This window comes from Tyto alba, unplaced genomic scaffold (assembly GCF_018691265.1).
Source record: "Tyto alba isolate M040663 unplaced genomic scaffold, T.alba_DEE_v4.0 Super-Scaffold_6, whole genome shotgun sequence".
Lineage (NCBI taxonomy): Eukaryota > Metazoa > Chordata > Aves > Strigiformes > Tytonidae > Tyto > Tyto alba.
Genome location: NW_024881327.1, coordinates 25,402,198 through 25,419,976, shown reverse-complemented (window position 1 = coordinate 25,419,976; position 17,779 = coordinate 25,402,198). Strand labels below are relative to the sequence as shown.

The 17,779-nt window shown below is 38.6% G+C and overlaps 1 protein-coding gene across 3 annotated transcripts; it reads right to left on the bottom strand.

Moving 5' to 3' along the window:
• Positions 1-290: 290 nt before the first annotated feature.
• On the bottom strand, positions 291-17,369 carry NMU (neuromedin U). Of its 3 annotated transcripts, none has more exons than XM_032999255.2 (10): positions 17,152-17,369; positions 13,781-13,839; positions 10,104-10,151; positions 9,950-10,009; positions 9,382-9,411; positions 9,225-9,275; positions 7,155-7,229; positions 2,456-2,509; positions 1,146-1,185; positions 291-597 (listed from the first exon to the last, which is right to left on the bottom strand). In XM_032999255.2, the coding sequence occupies exons 1-9, from the start codon at positions 17,309-17,311 to the stop codon at positions 1,150-1,152; spliced, it is 573 nt and encodes a 190-aa protein (XP_032855146.2). In that variant the 5' UTR covers positions 17,312-17,369; the 3' UTR covers positions 291-597; positions 1,146-1,149. The 3 variants fall into 3 exon arrangements, with proteins under 3 accessions (XP_032855146.2, XP_042664050.1, XP_042664049.1); XM_042808116.1 differs by lacking the exon at positions 17,152-17,369 and adding an exon at positions 13,956-14,249; XM_042808115.1 differs by lacking the exon at positions 7,155-7,229.
• Positions 17,370-17,779: the final 410 nt, after the last annotated feature.

Here is a 17,779-nt window from a genome sequence, read left to right as displayed (position 1 = left end):
ATTTCTTTCGGGCAATGAAATGTTATTAACCTTAAGGCTCATTGAGGACTGACAACTCATTTATCACCAGTATATATCTTATCTTGACCCTGCAGATTGCCAGAAATCCACAGGCTACAGTGAAGGAAGTACACAGTGGAAAATATCATCTTGAAAAGCAAACTACACCTTTTGTTTGGCCTGTCTAGATAAGCTGCGATTTTAAAGACTGCACAAATCACTTGCAATATATTCTGAAAAAATACAACAGCATATATTGCGAACATTCTGGTTAAAACAACTGAGTGCCTTTATTCATAAGGGAAAATAAATTTACATAACAGTTGTTAGAGGCAATGTCTGTTGCATGCATACACTGTGACTCTTTTACACACAGCTGTAAACATAACACTAGGAAACTAATAATTTTAGGATGCTTTCAACATAATCAACAAAGTAAAGAAACATTTGAATCCTTAATGGAATCGAATTTAATAACATTTACATTCTAGTGATTTTTAATTGTACATTAGTAACAAATAATTTTTGTAAGGTAAACAGTATGTTCATGTGGTCAGCATTCCTGCAGCATTAATCCTAGGTCAGGAATGTAAAATCCTGAAAAATAAGAAAAATCTTCAGCTGTTGGTGTGATATAATACTAAATACTTAAAATATGATAGAGATGTAAGATACATTAGAAAACAGAGCATTATAATGTTGACATAGGTAAAATTTTTTTATATCTCTCCAAAGACTTGAATGATTTGAAATTAAATCCTGAAGTCTACACTTAGTTTCAGTGTGAGTTTTTTTTTTCTGTGTAAGAACAGGAAGACTACCGCCAGGATGTCAGTATGTATTTGATAGGTAGTTGAATCAGTTCTTCCTGACATACATTTATCATCATTGTTAACTTTCAAAAATGTTTACAGGTCTGGGATATTTTCAGTTTCTTGATGCCTGAAAAAGTTCTGTGTTCTCTGTTCTAGAAACTAGCTTTTATTCACTTCACTTGAAGATATGTGAATTTAGCACATCTGCAAGAAGCTTTTCTGCAGAAATATTAAATTGACAAAACAGTTAAAGGCTTCCTGAGACTACTCCTCAACATAAATATTGTGTCCTATTTCTATAGGTTGTGATTAAAAGCACTAAATAAATACCTCCTTAGCGAAAATCCACTGATCTCCTTCCGTTGCGTGGCTGAAAGACAAATATCCAATAAAACTCTATAAAACTGACTGGTTTCAGTAACAAAGCCCCACCCTGGTATGTATAGAAATTGGGAAATTTCTCAGTTCTTTCAACATGATCACCACTAAAGATAAACCTGAGACCAGTTATTGTTTAGTGTATATCCACATCTGGAGAAGAATTATACAGTAAAAATTACTGTATAGAGATTAAGAATTATGTCCATCTCGTGGGATTTTACAAGGGGGAGAAAGTCACAAGAAGTGACTCTAAGAGACCATTATGCCTCTTTGGTTTTTTTTTTTTTCTTAAGATGTGCTTCCAAATTGTTATTATTGCATTATAAGTATTTGTTATAATTAACAAAGAAATATATGTCACTCAATTATTTTATTTTTAGACTGTGTTAACATAGGCAAAGAATGTCTCCCTTTTCACCAAAATTTCGGAAATATTTTGCACTACAAAGGAACTTGATACAACATCTACTAAAGCTGATAAAAAAATCTCTTACTGAGCTTAACAAGAATTTGCTTTTCACTCTGACATCATGAATACATTGATGTTAATATTACACATAATTTTGGCCCGTCATACGAACTGTAAAGATCCAATCCTGATACATAAGAAATATAACTATACAAATTCACCTTCTTTTCATTAGCCACTTTCTTATTTAAATAGAAAGATTAACCAAAATCAATATAATTATTATTAAGTTTGAGTTGCCATCTTTAATTTGCTCAGTTTTTCATAAAATGGAGTAAAAAAGCTCTATGACATCAAGGATGAATGGAGTAGTTTCATTCTCATGACAATTTCTGTGTCTGGTTTCTAATCTTACTGGTCAAAACTCAAGGAAAATGAGAATGTCAGGCCCAGTTGTTGTTTTGATACAGTGTGTAAGCATGGCATTGTATTTATGTCACATGCAAACATACCGTACTGAACAATGCTTTAGAAGGATTGTCCAAGACGGCATATTTTCTAGAACTTTCTCTGAGAATTATATACATAATAACCAATTACTTATTAAGACATAGCATGGTATCATGTATACACAAACATTAAGATGTGTACAAAAACTTCCTACTGTGCCTTTATTTTAATCCAAGAAGATGTCTGGAGCAGATCTTGAGTAGTCCTATATGGTGGGATATTCTTACTGGAACAAGTTTCCTCAGACACAGTATTCTTACTGCAGTTCGCTGGTTTCTCTACTTTTTGTTTTGTAACACTCATCATGAAATGAAAAGGAAAAAAGTCAAGCAAACCATACCCGGTAGAAAAAGTAGCCTCTGCTTTGAATCCTGCCAGGTCCTTGAAGCTCTTCCTGAAAAAAGTATTTTAAATCATATCTATTCTTGTAAATAAATACATATAGAGAGGTTGTTTATGTACATATTAAAAGTGTTTCTTCAATATTACTACACAGTCTTGCCCCATAAGGTATGCTTTATATGTATTTATCTGTGTCAGTAACAAGAAGTTTGTGTTGTCATGTAGAAATAGCAGAAAACACATGAATAAAGGCCAAGTTCCTCAAGTTTTGGCTCAGTTCAAATTGCTTTAGAATGGTACTAGTAACGGTAAGCAGCCTTTGCCTTCCACTTTCCCGGTTTCATTACCCAGACACAAGTAGAGTGTCTTCATGGTGGTGGAGTCTCTACAGACAGAGTAGAGCTGGTCTCTGCACCTTGCAAAAGGATAGCAATGCAAAGCTTTAAATATCAGAAATACTTGTGCTTCTCCCAGGAATGAGATCCCAGACTGTTCCCAGAGGTGTATCACGATCACTCCTCTCTCATTAGCTCCCAAACGAAAGACCGGTGCCTATGATATTCTCTCATGTCAGTGCTGCACACGTTGAGAAACAACTGCCTACGGATCCATACCGCAAGAGTGGGGAAGGAACAATGAAGAAAACAGAAAATCCATTTACATGTAACAAGTACAAAGCAGGAAGGATCTAGTTGCTTTAATGAGACCTTCATGATTAGAGAACACATAAGCTTAATCACAGTATTTTCATTGCTTGTGGTGATATCAGATAGCTGAGTGAGGTGTCTGCACTGCAGGTGGGGAGGCAGGCCAACTGAGATACAAAATAGTTCAGATCTTGTGCTTACCAGAACATAAAATTTAGATGAAATTTATTTAGCAATGATAGTGTTTCTCAACTAAAAACTGGGGTCATGTGATCTCTTGGGTAATGATCATAACCTGAGTTGTCATGAAAAGTAATCACTCCATCCTCTGTTCTAATGCTGTAAGAATTCTGTAAAACAGGATGGCTCCCATCATTTCCAAACACTGAAAGCTTTCCTGGATTGAAGCTACTCCTAAAGAAGTAGGGTTTAAACTATACCCAATTTTTGATTCTAGCCTTTAATTTTGACTTCAGTTCACCAGATATACCATTATACTCAGTTTCTTTGCTGTATGTAAAACATCTATATGATTTTTATTTACATTGTCCATCTCATTCTTGTATTACCCAGGTTTGAAATGCCCATCTCAGATCTATAACCGCTTCAATACTATAGCTTTTTATATTTCAAAAAGGTAAATATTTGTCTGTTAATGGAGTCTTGTACATTGCCATGGGAGTGGCTTATGGTCTTTATATTTCATTATTTATTAACTTTTTTTATTTGATGTGTGAACAAAAATAAAAACAGTAACAAAATAGGCAGCTGTTTCAAGTTAAAGAAATTGATCAAGAACATAAAGGGAATTAAGATTACAATTGCCAATATGAAGTTGTGATTTATGTTAATACGTCATTCTCTGCTTACAACCAAACACCTCTTAAAGAAGATTGCATAGTTTTGCTTTATTTCCTATCAGAAGCCTAGTATAAGAAAACAACTGAAGCTAAAATGTGTAACGCCCACCTTCTAAACTTCCCAGGGTTTGGAGATATTAAAAAAATAATTAATACATGCTGTAATGTATATCCATGTATATTCACAAACCTGCATATGTATATGTATACAGAAACATATACATTTCTGACGAAATATGGTTATTTAGAATTTTATTTTAATGCCTGCCCTCTAGAAGTTATCTTGTTCGGTCTCTTAGATTGACTTGACACCAAAATGCTCTTGTGTCTTCTTTCTTAGATCATATTATAGCAGCTAAGATGTAATTCAAGAGGAATCAAATTCATGACAAAATCTGGTGTCAGTCCACTCTGGGAAGAAAGAACAAATTTTAAAAAGCATTTTTCCTCCTTCACCGCTCCACCTTTTCAGTTCCTTGTCTGTTTGGGGAGAGAGGTGGGTGTGTTTACATATAGCAGGTGCTGGTTTTCTTCCCAGTATGAGGAGAAAAAAACACTAGCAGCAAGCTAACCCTTCCTGAAGCACAGTCAGTGACACCAGAGTGCCAGCCAGAGGTGGACAGCCTGCAGGAACAGGGGGGCATCCTGCTCCTTCGGGGATCGGAGTTCCTCTGCACGTCTTAGGCAGAGTTGCTTTGATAATTTACTGGCTTTAAAGTTTATCGATGCCATTTCCCCATCCGCCCATCTGATAGAGTCTCTGGGAAAGGTAGATTTATATCTTTCTCACAGTCGGGGAATACTTGCACTACTTTTATTACTGATGGTAGATTATTTCAGTATTTTCTTAATTTTCTTATAAACTGCTATGACCCTCAGCAATAATAGAGAGGATTTTAAACTCTTACACTAAATGCACCAAAATCTGCCATATAAACAAATATGATAAGCATAATATGGATGAATTTCAAAGATTTATTATCACATTAAGATAGATAAGGTGTATGTAAACCCACTGAAACCAAGAGAGACTGCAAATTAATTCGATTCCAAAAGATGCTAGCATTTTGTAAAAGTCTGGTGCTTATGCACTGTATACCAGTAAGTAACACTCTTAACAGGGTGACTGGTACTCACAGCAGGAATTCACAGGAGGAAATTAAAAAATTTGCTTTCTATAAAATGCAATTCAATTTAGAGCTGTTTTCATTGTTTCCTTAGATTTTGTACTGGGTTTATGAATATTTTTTAATGGCTGTATTCTGTAAGTGTTGACCATGTCATTACTTCTCGTGGTTTTAGCCTTACAGAAGAAAATGTGTTCAAGTACCTATTTAATATTACACATTTTCCTTGGGATTTAATGAGCTCTTCACTTTCTAGGCCTAAATGTCAAATGATAGATGTTCCAAAATAAATAATGATTTAAAACATATAGGGAAAAAAAAAAAAAAATCAAAGATGGTTAAATCCATTAATGACTATTTTAGATAATGGTCCAGATGAAGCCTTCAGCTCGGAAGGTCTCTAGGAAGTGCCTGCCAGAAGCTAGAGAGTATACCAGAGGACCGATTGCTCTACACTTCCCTGGTCCTTCCACCTTTTTCCTGTCTATGCACAGCAAGACACTGTTAGACATAGGATACTGGACTGATGAGAATATAGTCTGAACTAGTGTGGCTTTTGTTATTGCACCTTCTTTCTTAAAAATTGTTGCTATGATATGACTGTGACAGTTCTACATTCCATTCTTCAAACAAATCCTAGTTAGACATCCTTAGGCAGAATAAGGGTGGTAATGAAGTGATTGCACCATCTACTTTAATCCAATTGTCCATGATAGCACTGACTAATCTAGAAGATTCCTGCACCTCTCGTTCACAAAATACAGGTTACTGTTACTCAACATGGTAGTTGAAAGTGCCACAAATTCTGCATTCAAACTTTTAGCTGGAACTACAGTTCTTATGTAGCAAGTAGTGTAGCACTGAGCATGTGGATATTCCCACTGAAATAATGACCTTAGTTATGCATGTGCTTATGTATTTAGCTGAGTTAACATGTAAAGGTAAGTGTAGCATCATGATTGCCAATGATAGACTGCTAGTTATCACAGCACAGAATGGTTGGAATTCTAACTGGCTATTTCCATGTACTACTAGTTATGAGTACAGTAATACAAATAATAGGAGACAGGTCTTTTAAAAATTAGCCAGGTGAAATGCTGACTAAGGAAACACATAATATTCATCATCATTCATTCATTTCTACTTTAAAGATCTGATTAAAATAAGATACCTTGCAACAAGGAGCTCAATAAAGTGTTTGCCTTTTGCCACAACGTTATATCTGCCTGCCCTGGGCTCAATCCCAAACACTAAAGCATTGTTTTGGTCTGTTTTTTTTTTTTTTTTTAATTTCCCTTGGAACAAATATTTCCAAACACTATCCTAAAGTTAGAGGACTTTTTAGATCAGTATGTGTTTACACTTTATATCAGATAGCTAGTATACTTTTGAATTTTTTTCTAAGGATTTTTAGAGTATGGATTTTGATGTTTCTTTAATGTAAAAAATAAGCCTCTAAATTGTTTGTCACATAATGGCTTGAGACCTCTTAAAAAGAAACAATTTCTTAAATTTCATTTGTGAATTGTTATAAGTATAGTTTACTGTTTAACAGTAAAAATAGTTAACAGTAAAATTTCCTATAAATTACTTAGAAATTCTTAGTGCTGTAAGTCATAAATAATGTAAGTTTAAGGAGTAGATATGTTTTGAATTCCAAACAGGTAAAAAAAGAACACCCCTCCCCCCCCTAGAAAATATAACTCAACTGCAATATAATGGTACAGGTAAATTTGAAAGTTTTTTCTTTTTATAAAAGTACTAGCAGATCCATTTTGATACCTAGGCTCTGTTTTCTACCAGTGTTCTGTGTTAAGAGTATATTACTTCAGTGTTTTTTGGTTTTAAATGTTAAATAGCAGCAGGGTTATTTTTCACTAATTAGAGAATAGAAAAACCTCACATTTCTAATGAAAATACACTAGTGTGGTATTAAATCGTGGAAAAAAAAAACAAACAAAAAAAAAGTATTATGAACAGAAAAGTCTACAAGGACATTTTTAGAAGAGCTAATGAATCACGAAGTGTGAGAATGCAAGCATGCAGAGTTTAAGATTACATACGTCCACTCTGTATCTCTTCAGTCTTCCCTCATTAAGCTGGGGAACGAGTTGCAGCAAAGGATGCAGGACAGACGACTGAGAGGACGTGAACACAGACACATGAGCAACAACGAAATCTGGACTTCATGATGCAAAAAAAAAGACTCTTCCTGCGGTATTGGCTTACAAACCAAACATGCACCGAAAAAAGGGCTGAAGATGTTAATTGAGAAAATTACTTTTTTAACAATCTGACTTGACAACAAACAGGTACCAACATTTATATTTACAGTATGAACACGGCTCAGAGTGATGGAGGGAACAGCTGTTCATCCTCACCTTTACTCACTGAAAGTTCAGAACTGTTTACAGACTTCTTGCCCAGGCAATTGCAATTACTCAGACTTTGATTAGCCTCTGTGAGTGGTACAGAGGATATTTCTATACACTACTCCTACTAACGTTTCTACAATTACCTATTATGGAAGTTAGAAGCTTCAATTTCCATTGTACCGAAAAATTCATTTTACTTCAAAATAACTTAAATTGCAGCAATAAAATAATGTGGGGTTTTTGCTAGAAAATCATATGCAGGAGGGATCCATTTTCAAGTAAAATTTGTAACCGTGGAACTGGTCATTCTACCTAAAGGACAAGCTCCAGTTGTGAAATTCCTTGTATTCAACAAGACTTTATGCTTGCAGACAACCTGGTTAAGCACACTGGTGTACTGCACAGTGCAGGTGCCCCCCTGGCAAAACACAACCTTGTGGGCTTGTGGAGAGAGGTCCACAGTAGAAAAACCTGTGTTCTATCAACCAATTTAAACCTTCAACTCATGCAAATGTAATTTAAAAAATAATGCATTTTTGATACAATAGTTCTTCGAAAAGTAATACAACAAAGAGAATTATGATATATGGAATAACTAGAGTTACCAAAGTGTTAATGTACTAACTAGGTGAAATGAACTTTCCTCCTTGGAGCCGATTTTGCATTGTCTGCCTAAGGTAGGCAATGTGGCATCATTATCACTAAAAAAAGTAGAAGTCTGATGTGAGTGGAAGAGTTAAAGGGCAGCCCAGCTGGCCACTTGGGCTCTGTCTTGCGGGCAGTGGAGAGAGGTTAATAAAGCCAAGAAATGATGGATCTTAGCTAAGTTATCTCTGAGAACTGGGCTAAACCAGAAGTGAGAATGCAGTAATCTCTGGGGGCAGGCAGGGGCAAAGGTATTCAGGATGGGGACAAAGTGGGATGCTGGAACCTCTTAAGCGGGAGCAGCAGCAGAAATAACTCATTCCACTGTGCCCTGATTATCATTAAATCCTCCAGAAAGCTCTGTCATGACCCCAATATCAGCAATATCTATTTCTGGGACATATGCCACAAATTTCTGAAGCAATGCAAAGAACAAAGCAAAAATGGACATTAACATTTGAGAATGGTTGTTAAACATGAATATGTTAAACTTTCTCAACATCCTGTGGTGCACAAGAAAGCTACACAGATGCACAGAAATAACAGATGTTTGCAGTTTAAAAGCAAGAATGGATCACACATAGTTTATTTGTTGGTTTATGAGAATATTTTTATAGCAACAATACTAGGCTATTTTTAAAATAGTATTTTTCACTTAAAATATAATCCAAAGTATCAGTGAGACTTAAATACTATTTTGCCTGACACATACTTGACATGCACAAATACATACAATTGAATTAATAGAAATTCATTAAGAGTTCTTAATATTTATGGTCAAGTTATCAGCTTCTATAAAACTGAATTGTTTCACTGCATACATTATGTTCCAGTACCAGAAAAAAAAACATTTTATCTTGTTCTTAAATGTTGAAACTACAAGATTAAGATGCAGTTGGGATTCCGTGAATGTTTGGTTTCTTTTTTTTTTTCCACACCTGTACAGTACTGATGATCCTCTCCCATGTTATTAAAACATATTCTATAACTTAAACATGAAACTCCCAGTTCGGAGCTTGCTATACAGTTGGAGAAACTGCTGCAAAAATGAACATTACCTTGTTTTTATGTTCAAGCACACATGTACTCACAAGGAGGTGCTATGCCACTTACCATGATGTCTGAGTTTCCTGAGTCATGAGTCTTAGAATAATGAAATAAGAACTGTTCAAAAAAATTAGAAGTGGTGTTTTACTACAAAACAGGGTAAAGGTGTTTTGATTTTCTTGACAATTTTAGTGTAATTGTAAAAAATACATAGAAATCTTACCCTTTTGGTGTTGTCTTTTTCATCTAAGCCCTGTGGGAATAATAATCAGTAGAGAGGATTTTATTTGTTTAAAAAAAAAAAAAAAAAAAGCAATGGACAATTTTGATTACATTATAAACTTTTCAGTACTGGATTGGAATATCTGACTTCCTTGACAAATATAGTACATGTCTTTGCTTAACAACATAGCTACACATTTCAAAATCTGCAGAGAGCATTGTTTACTCTCCACTAGGAGAGCAGATGGGTTTAGCAGATGCTCCAGTGTATATCCCTAGTCTCTCCTAAATACAATCCTTTCTCCATTGAGATCTCATAATTTTTCTAATATAGAGCAATAAAAGCACCTAAAACCTTATATCCGGCCTGGAGATTATTTTCCAAACACTGGAGTCTCCCTTCTTTCTTTAATAGGTGTTTTTACACACAGCATTTCAGAGTCAGATCTGATAGTATTAATTCCAGCACCTGGTGACATTTTGGATACCGGGTCCTCAGAATTCGTTGTAGTCACTGGCACACAGAGATTGGGCTTCAGAAATGCCAAGTAGTCTTGCGTGTGTGTTACCTGTGGTTTCTGGAGAAATCCCATGACCAAAAAACAAAGTTCTTCCATTGTACTGGGTGCCTAATGCAAAGAAAACATGAAGTCAGGTATCACACTTCCAATCCTAGTACATATAATAAATAGTATCAAAATAATAAAGCAACCTCTGACTCACCTGAGGCTGAGAATCTGTGGACAGGTAGGCAGAACATGCATCGTCTATCTGTAAAAGTTCACACAGTCCTTTTTTAAGAAGTCGGATTAATAAAAACAAGTGAAATGTGTACATTTTCAGAAACAGTTCAGTGCAGCTAAAGGCATGACAAGCCTGTTCACCATTAAAGAATCCACAAAGGTACATTCATTAAATATTTTGCGTTCAGGGGAAAAAAAAAGGCCTTAACCACATAAGGAAAATATTATACTTTATCTCAACAAACATATACGTATCTGTGTTCTTTATTCTCTCACCTGCCTCATGCCTCTCTTATTTTTAACCTCAGAACAAGTAATGTTTTAAATTATGATTTTAAGCATCTGGGGTATTGACTATGAACTTAAATCTTTTTTGTGGCATTTCTGGATTATACAAAACTGCAAAGAAAATGACAAAGCTAAAGCAAGTGACTCCATGAGCAGTCCTCAAACACAGCTCTTCTGATTGAATTCCAGCATCCCTGCAGGTGTATGACACATGCATTTCTTAAGTGATTATGATGTGTGCCAGCACATCTTATGCATGCCAGTCACTTTGTGTGAGTCACCAAGCAGCCAATATCCGAGGTTTGCACTGATTTCCTTGTCAAATGAGGAGGCTTAGCAGTTTTTGTTTAAAGGAGGTGGTTCCCAAATCACAGTACTGGTAGGAGATACATTCAGTATCTTTCAAGGGATCTAAACTCAAAGAGCATTGTGGAAGAAGTCATTGCTGATGAACTTAAGACGGTCACTTAAGACAGGCAGCACAGAATTGAATGCAACACACAGACACAAAACCAAAACAGATAAATCCACAAACCAAGAAGTCCCAACTCCCACTTCAACTGGATCAAAACAATATCCGTTTAGCTCTACATCTTATCTCCAGAAATGACCAAATGTTGACACCCAGGGAAGAACCTAGGACAAGACCAGTGGTTGAGTAAAACCCATGCTCTCCAACCACCAGCACTCTGAGTTGGAAGCAGGTCCTTTGTAATAAAGCTCAGTGGATTTCTGTGCTATGAATTTGATCAATCTCTCTCTGAGCCACTGTAAACTTTTAACATCCACAACATCCTGCGGCAAGGGTTTCCTAAGCACTGCATGGAATACCACTTCTGTTTGTCTTGATCAGTCTTTGCAAAGCCATCTTCATTCAGTGCTGTCATGACCCTGTCCTGGAAGAGGTAATGAATAGGTGATTCCCACCCATCATCTCCCTGTGGTTCATGACCTTGTGTAGACGATTAATCACATCCTTCTTCTGTTGTCTCTTTTCCAAGATGAAAGAGTCCCATAACACTGAATCATTTTTAATGGAGATATTAAGAAAGGAGAAGAAATTAAGTAAAGGGCATTTGAATTCATGGAAGTAACATTACCAGTGCTGAAAGCTCAAAGCATTCTGTGAGGGAAAGAAAAAAATCTCCAGTACTCCAACTGAAGCTACACAGTTTAACAATAATGGGGAAAAAAAAAAAAAAAAAAAAAAAAAAGCTTAACCTTTCATTATATAAATTTAAAATTGTATCAATAGCAATCTCCTTTGGTAGGCCTTATTTTTTTTTTCCATTTAATAGTTGGTACTGTTAGTCTATATGCTGAAAAGCTTTGCCAATCATCTTGTTCACAGACTGCATTAAAAAAGTGTTGTTTTGGGTTTTTTTTTAAATAAAGTGTAAGCAATGCAATGGGTCTTATAATTTTATTATAGGTAAAAAGCCCTAAACAGCACTCTTTAGCAATGAAAACATTAAATGAAAAAAGCAATAAACAAATAATGCATATTTGAGTGCTTCAAGACAAGACATGATTCATTTCTCTAGAGACAATCTATGAGAAAGCATTAGCAGAGATAGTGGGAAAGCTAATAGCTCACAGAATTCCCTTTTCAAATACTTTTTGTTGGTAACACATCTTGCTCATTCTCTTTTCCCTTCATCTTGCCATTGTTTGTCTCTGGGTATATTAGTTCAGCTTCACTGCTTTCAGAGTGAGAAAATACAAAGGGAGAAATCAGCACCAAATGAAATAAACTAAACTGAAATAATTTTGTTAGCCTAAATCAAAACTTTGCTGTTTCTTCTTGGTGAGGGAGTTTCTGCTGTTTTTTTTGTTTGTTTTGGGGGGGTTGTTTGTTTTTTGTTTTTGTTTTTGTTTTTTTTATTTTATTTTATTTTATTTTATTTTGTTTATTTGCTTGTTTTGTAGTTGGAGGTGACTCAGAGAACTACCATAATTCAGTAGCAGGACAAGCCAGAGACTGCTTTGTGTTGGACACAATGCAAGACAAGGTATCTCTCAGATAAACCTGCATGGACAAAGCAAGAGCTGAGGAAAAGCCACAGCTTCAGTTAATTCCTTTCAAAAAAAAACATAATAGTTTCTCTCATCCTTGATGTATCTGCTAAGTAGTTTTCTCTCCAATCTCAGAAATGTGGCCTGAGGATGGGAGCTTGTGAGTTGTTTGGGGTTGGTTAAATAACAAAGAAACAAAAGGGTTTGAGAGACAAGTAAAGGAACACCATACTTAGTTACAAAGTTCCCATATTTATAAACTCATAGTCATTCCTGGAAAAATACTAGGTTAATTTAGAGGCAGGGCTTCTCCTGAATCCTGTGTTACAACTAGCAAATCGTAGCAGTAAATGCAGAAATGTATAAAATAGCATTTTTCAATCTAGAATGTAAATAACTCATTTCTATTAACTCCTTAAATCTATCAGGACCTTACTTCCCAAAAGACCACTTTTTCTCCAAGAGATCAATATCACCAGCTCTTGTTTAACCGCCAGTCTAGAAGTATGTTGGTGTTTGAGACAACCCTTCCAAAATGAACTAAGGGCAGCTGACAGTAAGGGAAGCATCTCCTGTAATGGCTGCAAAGGGAAGAAATTCACTCTATGCATCTGTACCCTTGGTGAGTCACTTGCTTTCTAATGTTATCAGAAGCTACAAAATTAAATGTCAAGGGAATACTTAGAAGGTTATAGCAACATCAGGGCATGTGAGTTTCAGGCTAAACCCTCCCTGCATGTTGTGCTCTGCCACTCCATCTGTTCCAAACGGGCAGGGAAGAGCCCGGGTTAACACACGCGTCACATCCTAGAGTCAAAACAAACGTTCATTTCAAAGACAGAGTGGAAGTTATGATAGCAATCAGTAGAAAAATGCTACAGGGGTAGTTGACGCATTATCCTTTACCTAGTAAATTAAGGGGCTAGGATAGGATTAAGTACAGTGTCCCAGCCCTGTGTGCAGAACAGAAGAAACAAGAGATAAGACTGGATGAGTTGAAACAATTCCTGTGTGTCATGCGTGGACTACAAAACCACCAGGTGGGACACTATGTTGCTTCCAGGGACAGTGACTGCCTGGTCATTGACAGGTAAGTGACAACTGTTATCAAACATAGCTCTCCACTGAGCCAAGACAGTCTTTCCCCAGAAAAATGTCTCAACACCCAACGTCAACATCCTCCTGGAACAACTGTTCAGAAAATCTGGAAAAGAAGATGTTTCACCTCTTCACTGATGTCAGGATAGGAGATAGCAGGACTGGAAGAAGAAGCACCTGAACTCCATGCAAGAAAAATACGGGAGAGTGAGGTGCGGCTGTAGCAAGGAAGAAGAAATGGGAGACGATGCTTACCTCTTTCCACAGCTGCAAATCTTCATCTCCCTCAAGTGCTTGGGATGGCATTGGTGCACCTGGAAGCACAAACCATGCTTAGCAATGCTGTACAGCAAAGGTAATTTGTATAAGTAACCCATGTCAGTGGTTTAAATAAAAGCTTTGAACATGCTACAATACCTAGCACACTTACTAACTGCAAAGTCTGAGAGCTGCACGGTCCAAGGAAGTCTGCTGCCCCGGGTGTTGTGGGGTTTGTCCAGTAGCTTCTGCCCTCTCTATGTCAACACAGCAAGAGGTTTCTTCACAAGTTCACAGCAGATATGAATGCTCACATCTCTTAGCAATAAACAGTGTGGAAGTTACACAGGTTTCACAGAGGGCCAGGCTAGCGTTACTCCATTCTCAGCAATAAGTATCCGGCAAGAAAATTTGCACAGCAGCTCTTGAATGCTAAGACCTGCTCAGGAAAACACATTGCAGCACCTACAACCTCGAGTTTTCTGAGAACTCACTCACCTCCAGTGTACTTATCACAAGTTGAGAATCTGGATCCTACCTCTTGCTTTCTTGTAGGTTACAATTAAAGAATTAAACACATGCTATGTAATGTACACTTGCATATGACTAATGCCTGTGATATGGACATGGTGTTTTTGAGAAGATGATAGACGGTACATGTGCAACTGGCTTTGTTTCCTCTGTTTGGCATATGTGACGTGGAAAAGCTCAGTCCCTTAGATGATTAAATGTGTTACTACTTGCAAGATGCTGCAGTGATGCTGTGCTTGGCTTGGGGGCAGCTCCTTTCTCCGTCTCTGCCCAGCCAGGCTGTAGACCTGGAAGTCACTGTCTCTGGGTCCCTTCCAACTAGAATATCCACCTTTCCACTTTGTTACTTTATCTGGCAGTATATTTCTAATAACAATGTAGAGTCTCTGCAAATAATAGAAATGAGCATCGCTGAATTGTGTGTAGACTAGACACCGCGCAAGCATATCTGTGAGGGGCTGTGTTGTAACTCAGCTAGGAGGGAGATTGGTGCTGGAGAAGGTGGTGCTTTATCTGTACAGTCCTAGCACTGCAGGACACCGTATGAAGTCACCTACTTTATCACCCTACCTGAAGTTGCTGCCCATGAACTGTGCCTAACCAGTTTATACACTGTTCTTAAAGACCTCATATTAATAGAGATTTTAGAACCTCCCAGTCTATCATTAGCCATGGTCACATTTTTTTCAAAGAATTGACCCAAATTAAACAAAAAAAAAGAAGTAAAGGTAGACTTAGCTAGAATGGCCAGATGAACAGGGTACGAATGACCATCATCTCCATTTGTTTTATGTGTACCACTAATAACAATAATTATGACATTAGTTAGTTCCAGGCTAAGGGGTAGATTTCAAAACCACATTTTGGTACTGGTATAGGCTTAAGGCGACTAATTATTCTAGATGCTTTTTTCCCCCCCTAAAAAAAAAAGCATTAGAGAGGCTCTTAATGCCACACTATGTAGAAGTGGGATACTTTTAAAATCTGAGATGTTCACATAACAAGAAAACTGCTTTCCAGTTAAAAATTTGCTTTGGAGGGTGTTTTAGTTGAAGGAAAAACACCAAATACATTAAAGTTACCACAATTCTCTTACTTTGTTTTCTATTCTTAAATTAATATATCCAAATTGGAGGACTGCCTGGGACTGGTATCCTGCTTGCAATGAGTGGAACTGGGCAACACTTCAAATTAACACACCTTCCCCATTAAACCTTTGCCTGCCTGTCTCCCAACACTGCTTCTGCCACTGCCTGGTTCCCAAGGCTTTCCAGGGGGAGCAGAAGAAATCCAATAGCCTGTAAAGCTGAGGGCAGCAAGCAAGAAAGCCTGAATATTACAGCTTGCCTTCCCTGCCCCTTCTCCTGGATCATAAATGTTTGAGCAGAAGAGATGCCATTATTTCACCAGCAACTAAGTTTCCTTAACCCTTCTCCCCTTACCAAAGCTCTTTTTTTCATGTGCAGTGCTACCTAAGACGATGTTCCCTCCAGTGCTAAGCAGTGTCCCTCCATTGCCCCAGCCAGAACAGTGCTGCAGTCCCCACAGGACTTCATTCATTTACACACAGACACAACAGCACATGTGGGGAAACGGTAAATTATTTTGTAATATACACAAATTAATGACAGGGAGGAGCGGAAAAGAAAAAAAAAAAAAAAAAAAAGGAAAAGTGCTATTGAGGAAAGCAACCCTATTCAAAAGGAACATGGAGGAGAAAATCCCCATGCAAAATTGACACTGTCCATTACACGTTTGTTCTCTTATCCTTAATTCTGCCAACTTCTAAAAACTCAACTTCTTCCAAGGCAGCAGCATGCCAGATGTACAGTTTCAGTCATATTTCGGCCCGGGATTCACTTCTTACATCTTCTCTTCCTTCAGCTGCTCTCCCTAGACAAGCTTCTGTCAATCATTTTTATACGAAAAATGGTGAAATACCATGTGCCACTGCCTTTCCTTGTTCTCCTTTTCCTTCCCTCTTCCACATCTCCAGAATTTATTTTTAACAGAATATTAAGTACATTGTACTTAGAGTTCTTTGATTCTTGATAATAAAAAAGACACAAATCAGAACAAAAACTCCTGATGAAAGCAACTCACACACATATAATACAAATAGTACTCCTTGCACAACAACTTATTTTACAGTGTTATTTCACAACGTATAAGTGCATCTGGATAATAATCGATCTGGAGTGAGAAAATAGAACAGAAAAGAGAGTATGTTTTGTTAAAAAGCCCATTATCTGTGCTTGTTTTACAAGCACTTCCTACCACAAAAATAGCAACCTTCAGGTGTAGGACAACATTTCAAATTAAATCAAGGTAATCAAGACCTATGCCTGAGGAACTCAGCAGCTCCGTCCTTTCCCACTTAACCCCCACCCCCAGGAATTCCTCATGCAATAAATATCGCTTCAGGTTGAACGAAGGGACTTTTAGAGAGTCCTAAATTTTCCCGTGAACCTGTGATACACCTCCTAAATTATATTTAAAACGAAATCGCTTTTAACAAAAGCTGCTGCCTCAAGTTGCTGGAGAGTGGTTTTGCCAGGACGGGGTAATTCTGCTGGGGTACACGAAGAAGCCCTCCCAAACCAGCCCCCAACACCGTGCCCAGCAGCTGCAGCCCCCTGCCCATCTTTGCCTCTCTCCCAAACCCGCGACTGACCCCAGCCCGGCCCGGCGGGGAGCTCGCTTTGAACCCACCCCCACCCCCCGGCTGGCAGGCTGCTGGGGTCATCCCCCCCCCCCCCCCCGTCCCCCCAAATAAAAAATAAAACAATTGCAAGGCTGGCAGTGCAGGGAGGGGTTGCGAGGGGGATGCTCCTCACCTTTGCAAGCAGATAGCGAGGAGGCGAGGAGGAGGAGGAGGAAGAGGAGCGGCGGGGACCCCGGCCGCGCCGCGCCGTCCCCTGCTCCCCCCCGGCGGCGCTGGGGGGGGGCTGGGGGGGGCGGCTGGTGCTGCTGGTGCTGGTGGCAGAGGCTTCCCATGCCCGCGGTGTCCCCTGCGCCGCCGCTCTTCTGGGCACGGCCTCGCCGCCGCCCCAAACTTTTTAAATCTCCCGGACACGTGGGCGAGCATCAGCCTGACAGCGGGGGGGGGGGCGCGGCAGCCGCCCTGCCCGCCCCCCCACCCCGCCAACACCCCCCCCCCCCCTCCCCGGGGACAGGCCCCTCGCCCCCCCCCCCCCCCCCCCCTCCACCGGGCAGCCCCGCTCCCACTCGAGGGGCAGATCCACTGGCAAGCCTCGCTGGGGAGGGTCTGGGCGGGCTCCGGGCCTTTTCTTAAATCCCCTCTTTAAGAAAAAAAAAACCCTCCACGTTATCAAAAACGTGGGTAAAACACCCTGAGCCCTGACAGCAGCCGTGATGGCTGGCGCACAAGGCGCCGCTTTCCCCCTTGCTCGGCAGGTCAGGGTGATTAAATGGGGGGGGGGGGGGGGGGGGGGGCAAAGGGGA

Bases quoted from the DNA above. Each gene is read 5' to 3' on its own strand.
- NMU (XM_032999255.2), bottom strand. From the start codon at position 17,311: ATGGGAAGCCTCTGCCACCAGCACCAGCAGCACCAGCCGCCCCCCCCA. The intron at 9,276-9,381 runs GTAAGATTTCTA...TTTTTTGAACAG, and splicing joins AAAAAGACAACACCAAAAGG to TTCTTATTTCATTATTCTAA. The intron at 1,186-2,455 runs GTATGGTTTGCT...TTTGTCTTTCAG, and splicing joins GAGGCTACTTTTTCTACCGG to CCACGCAACGGAAGGAGATC.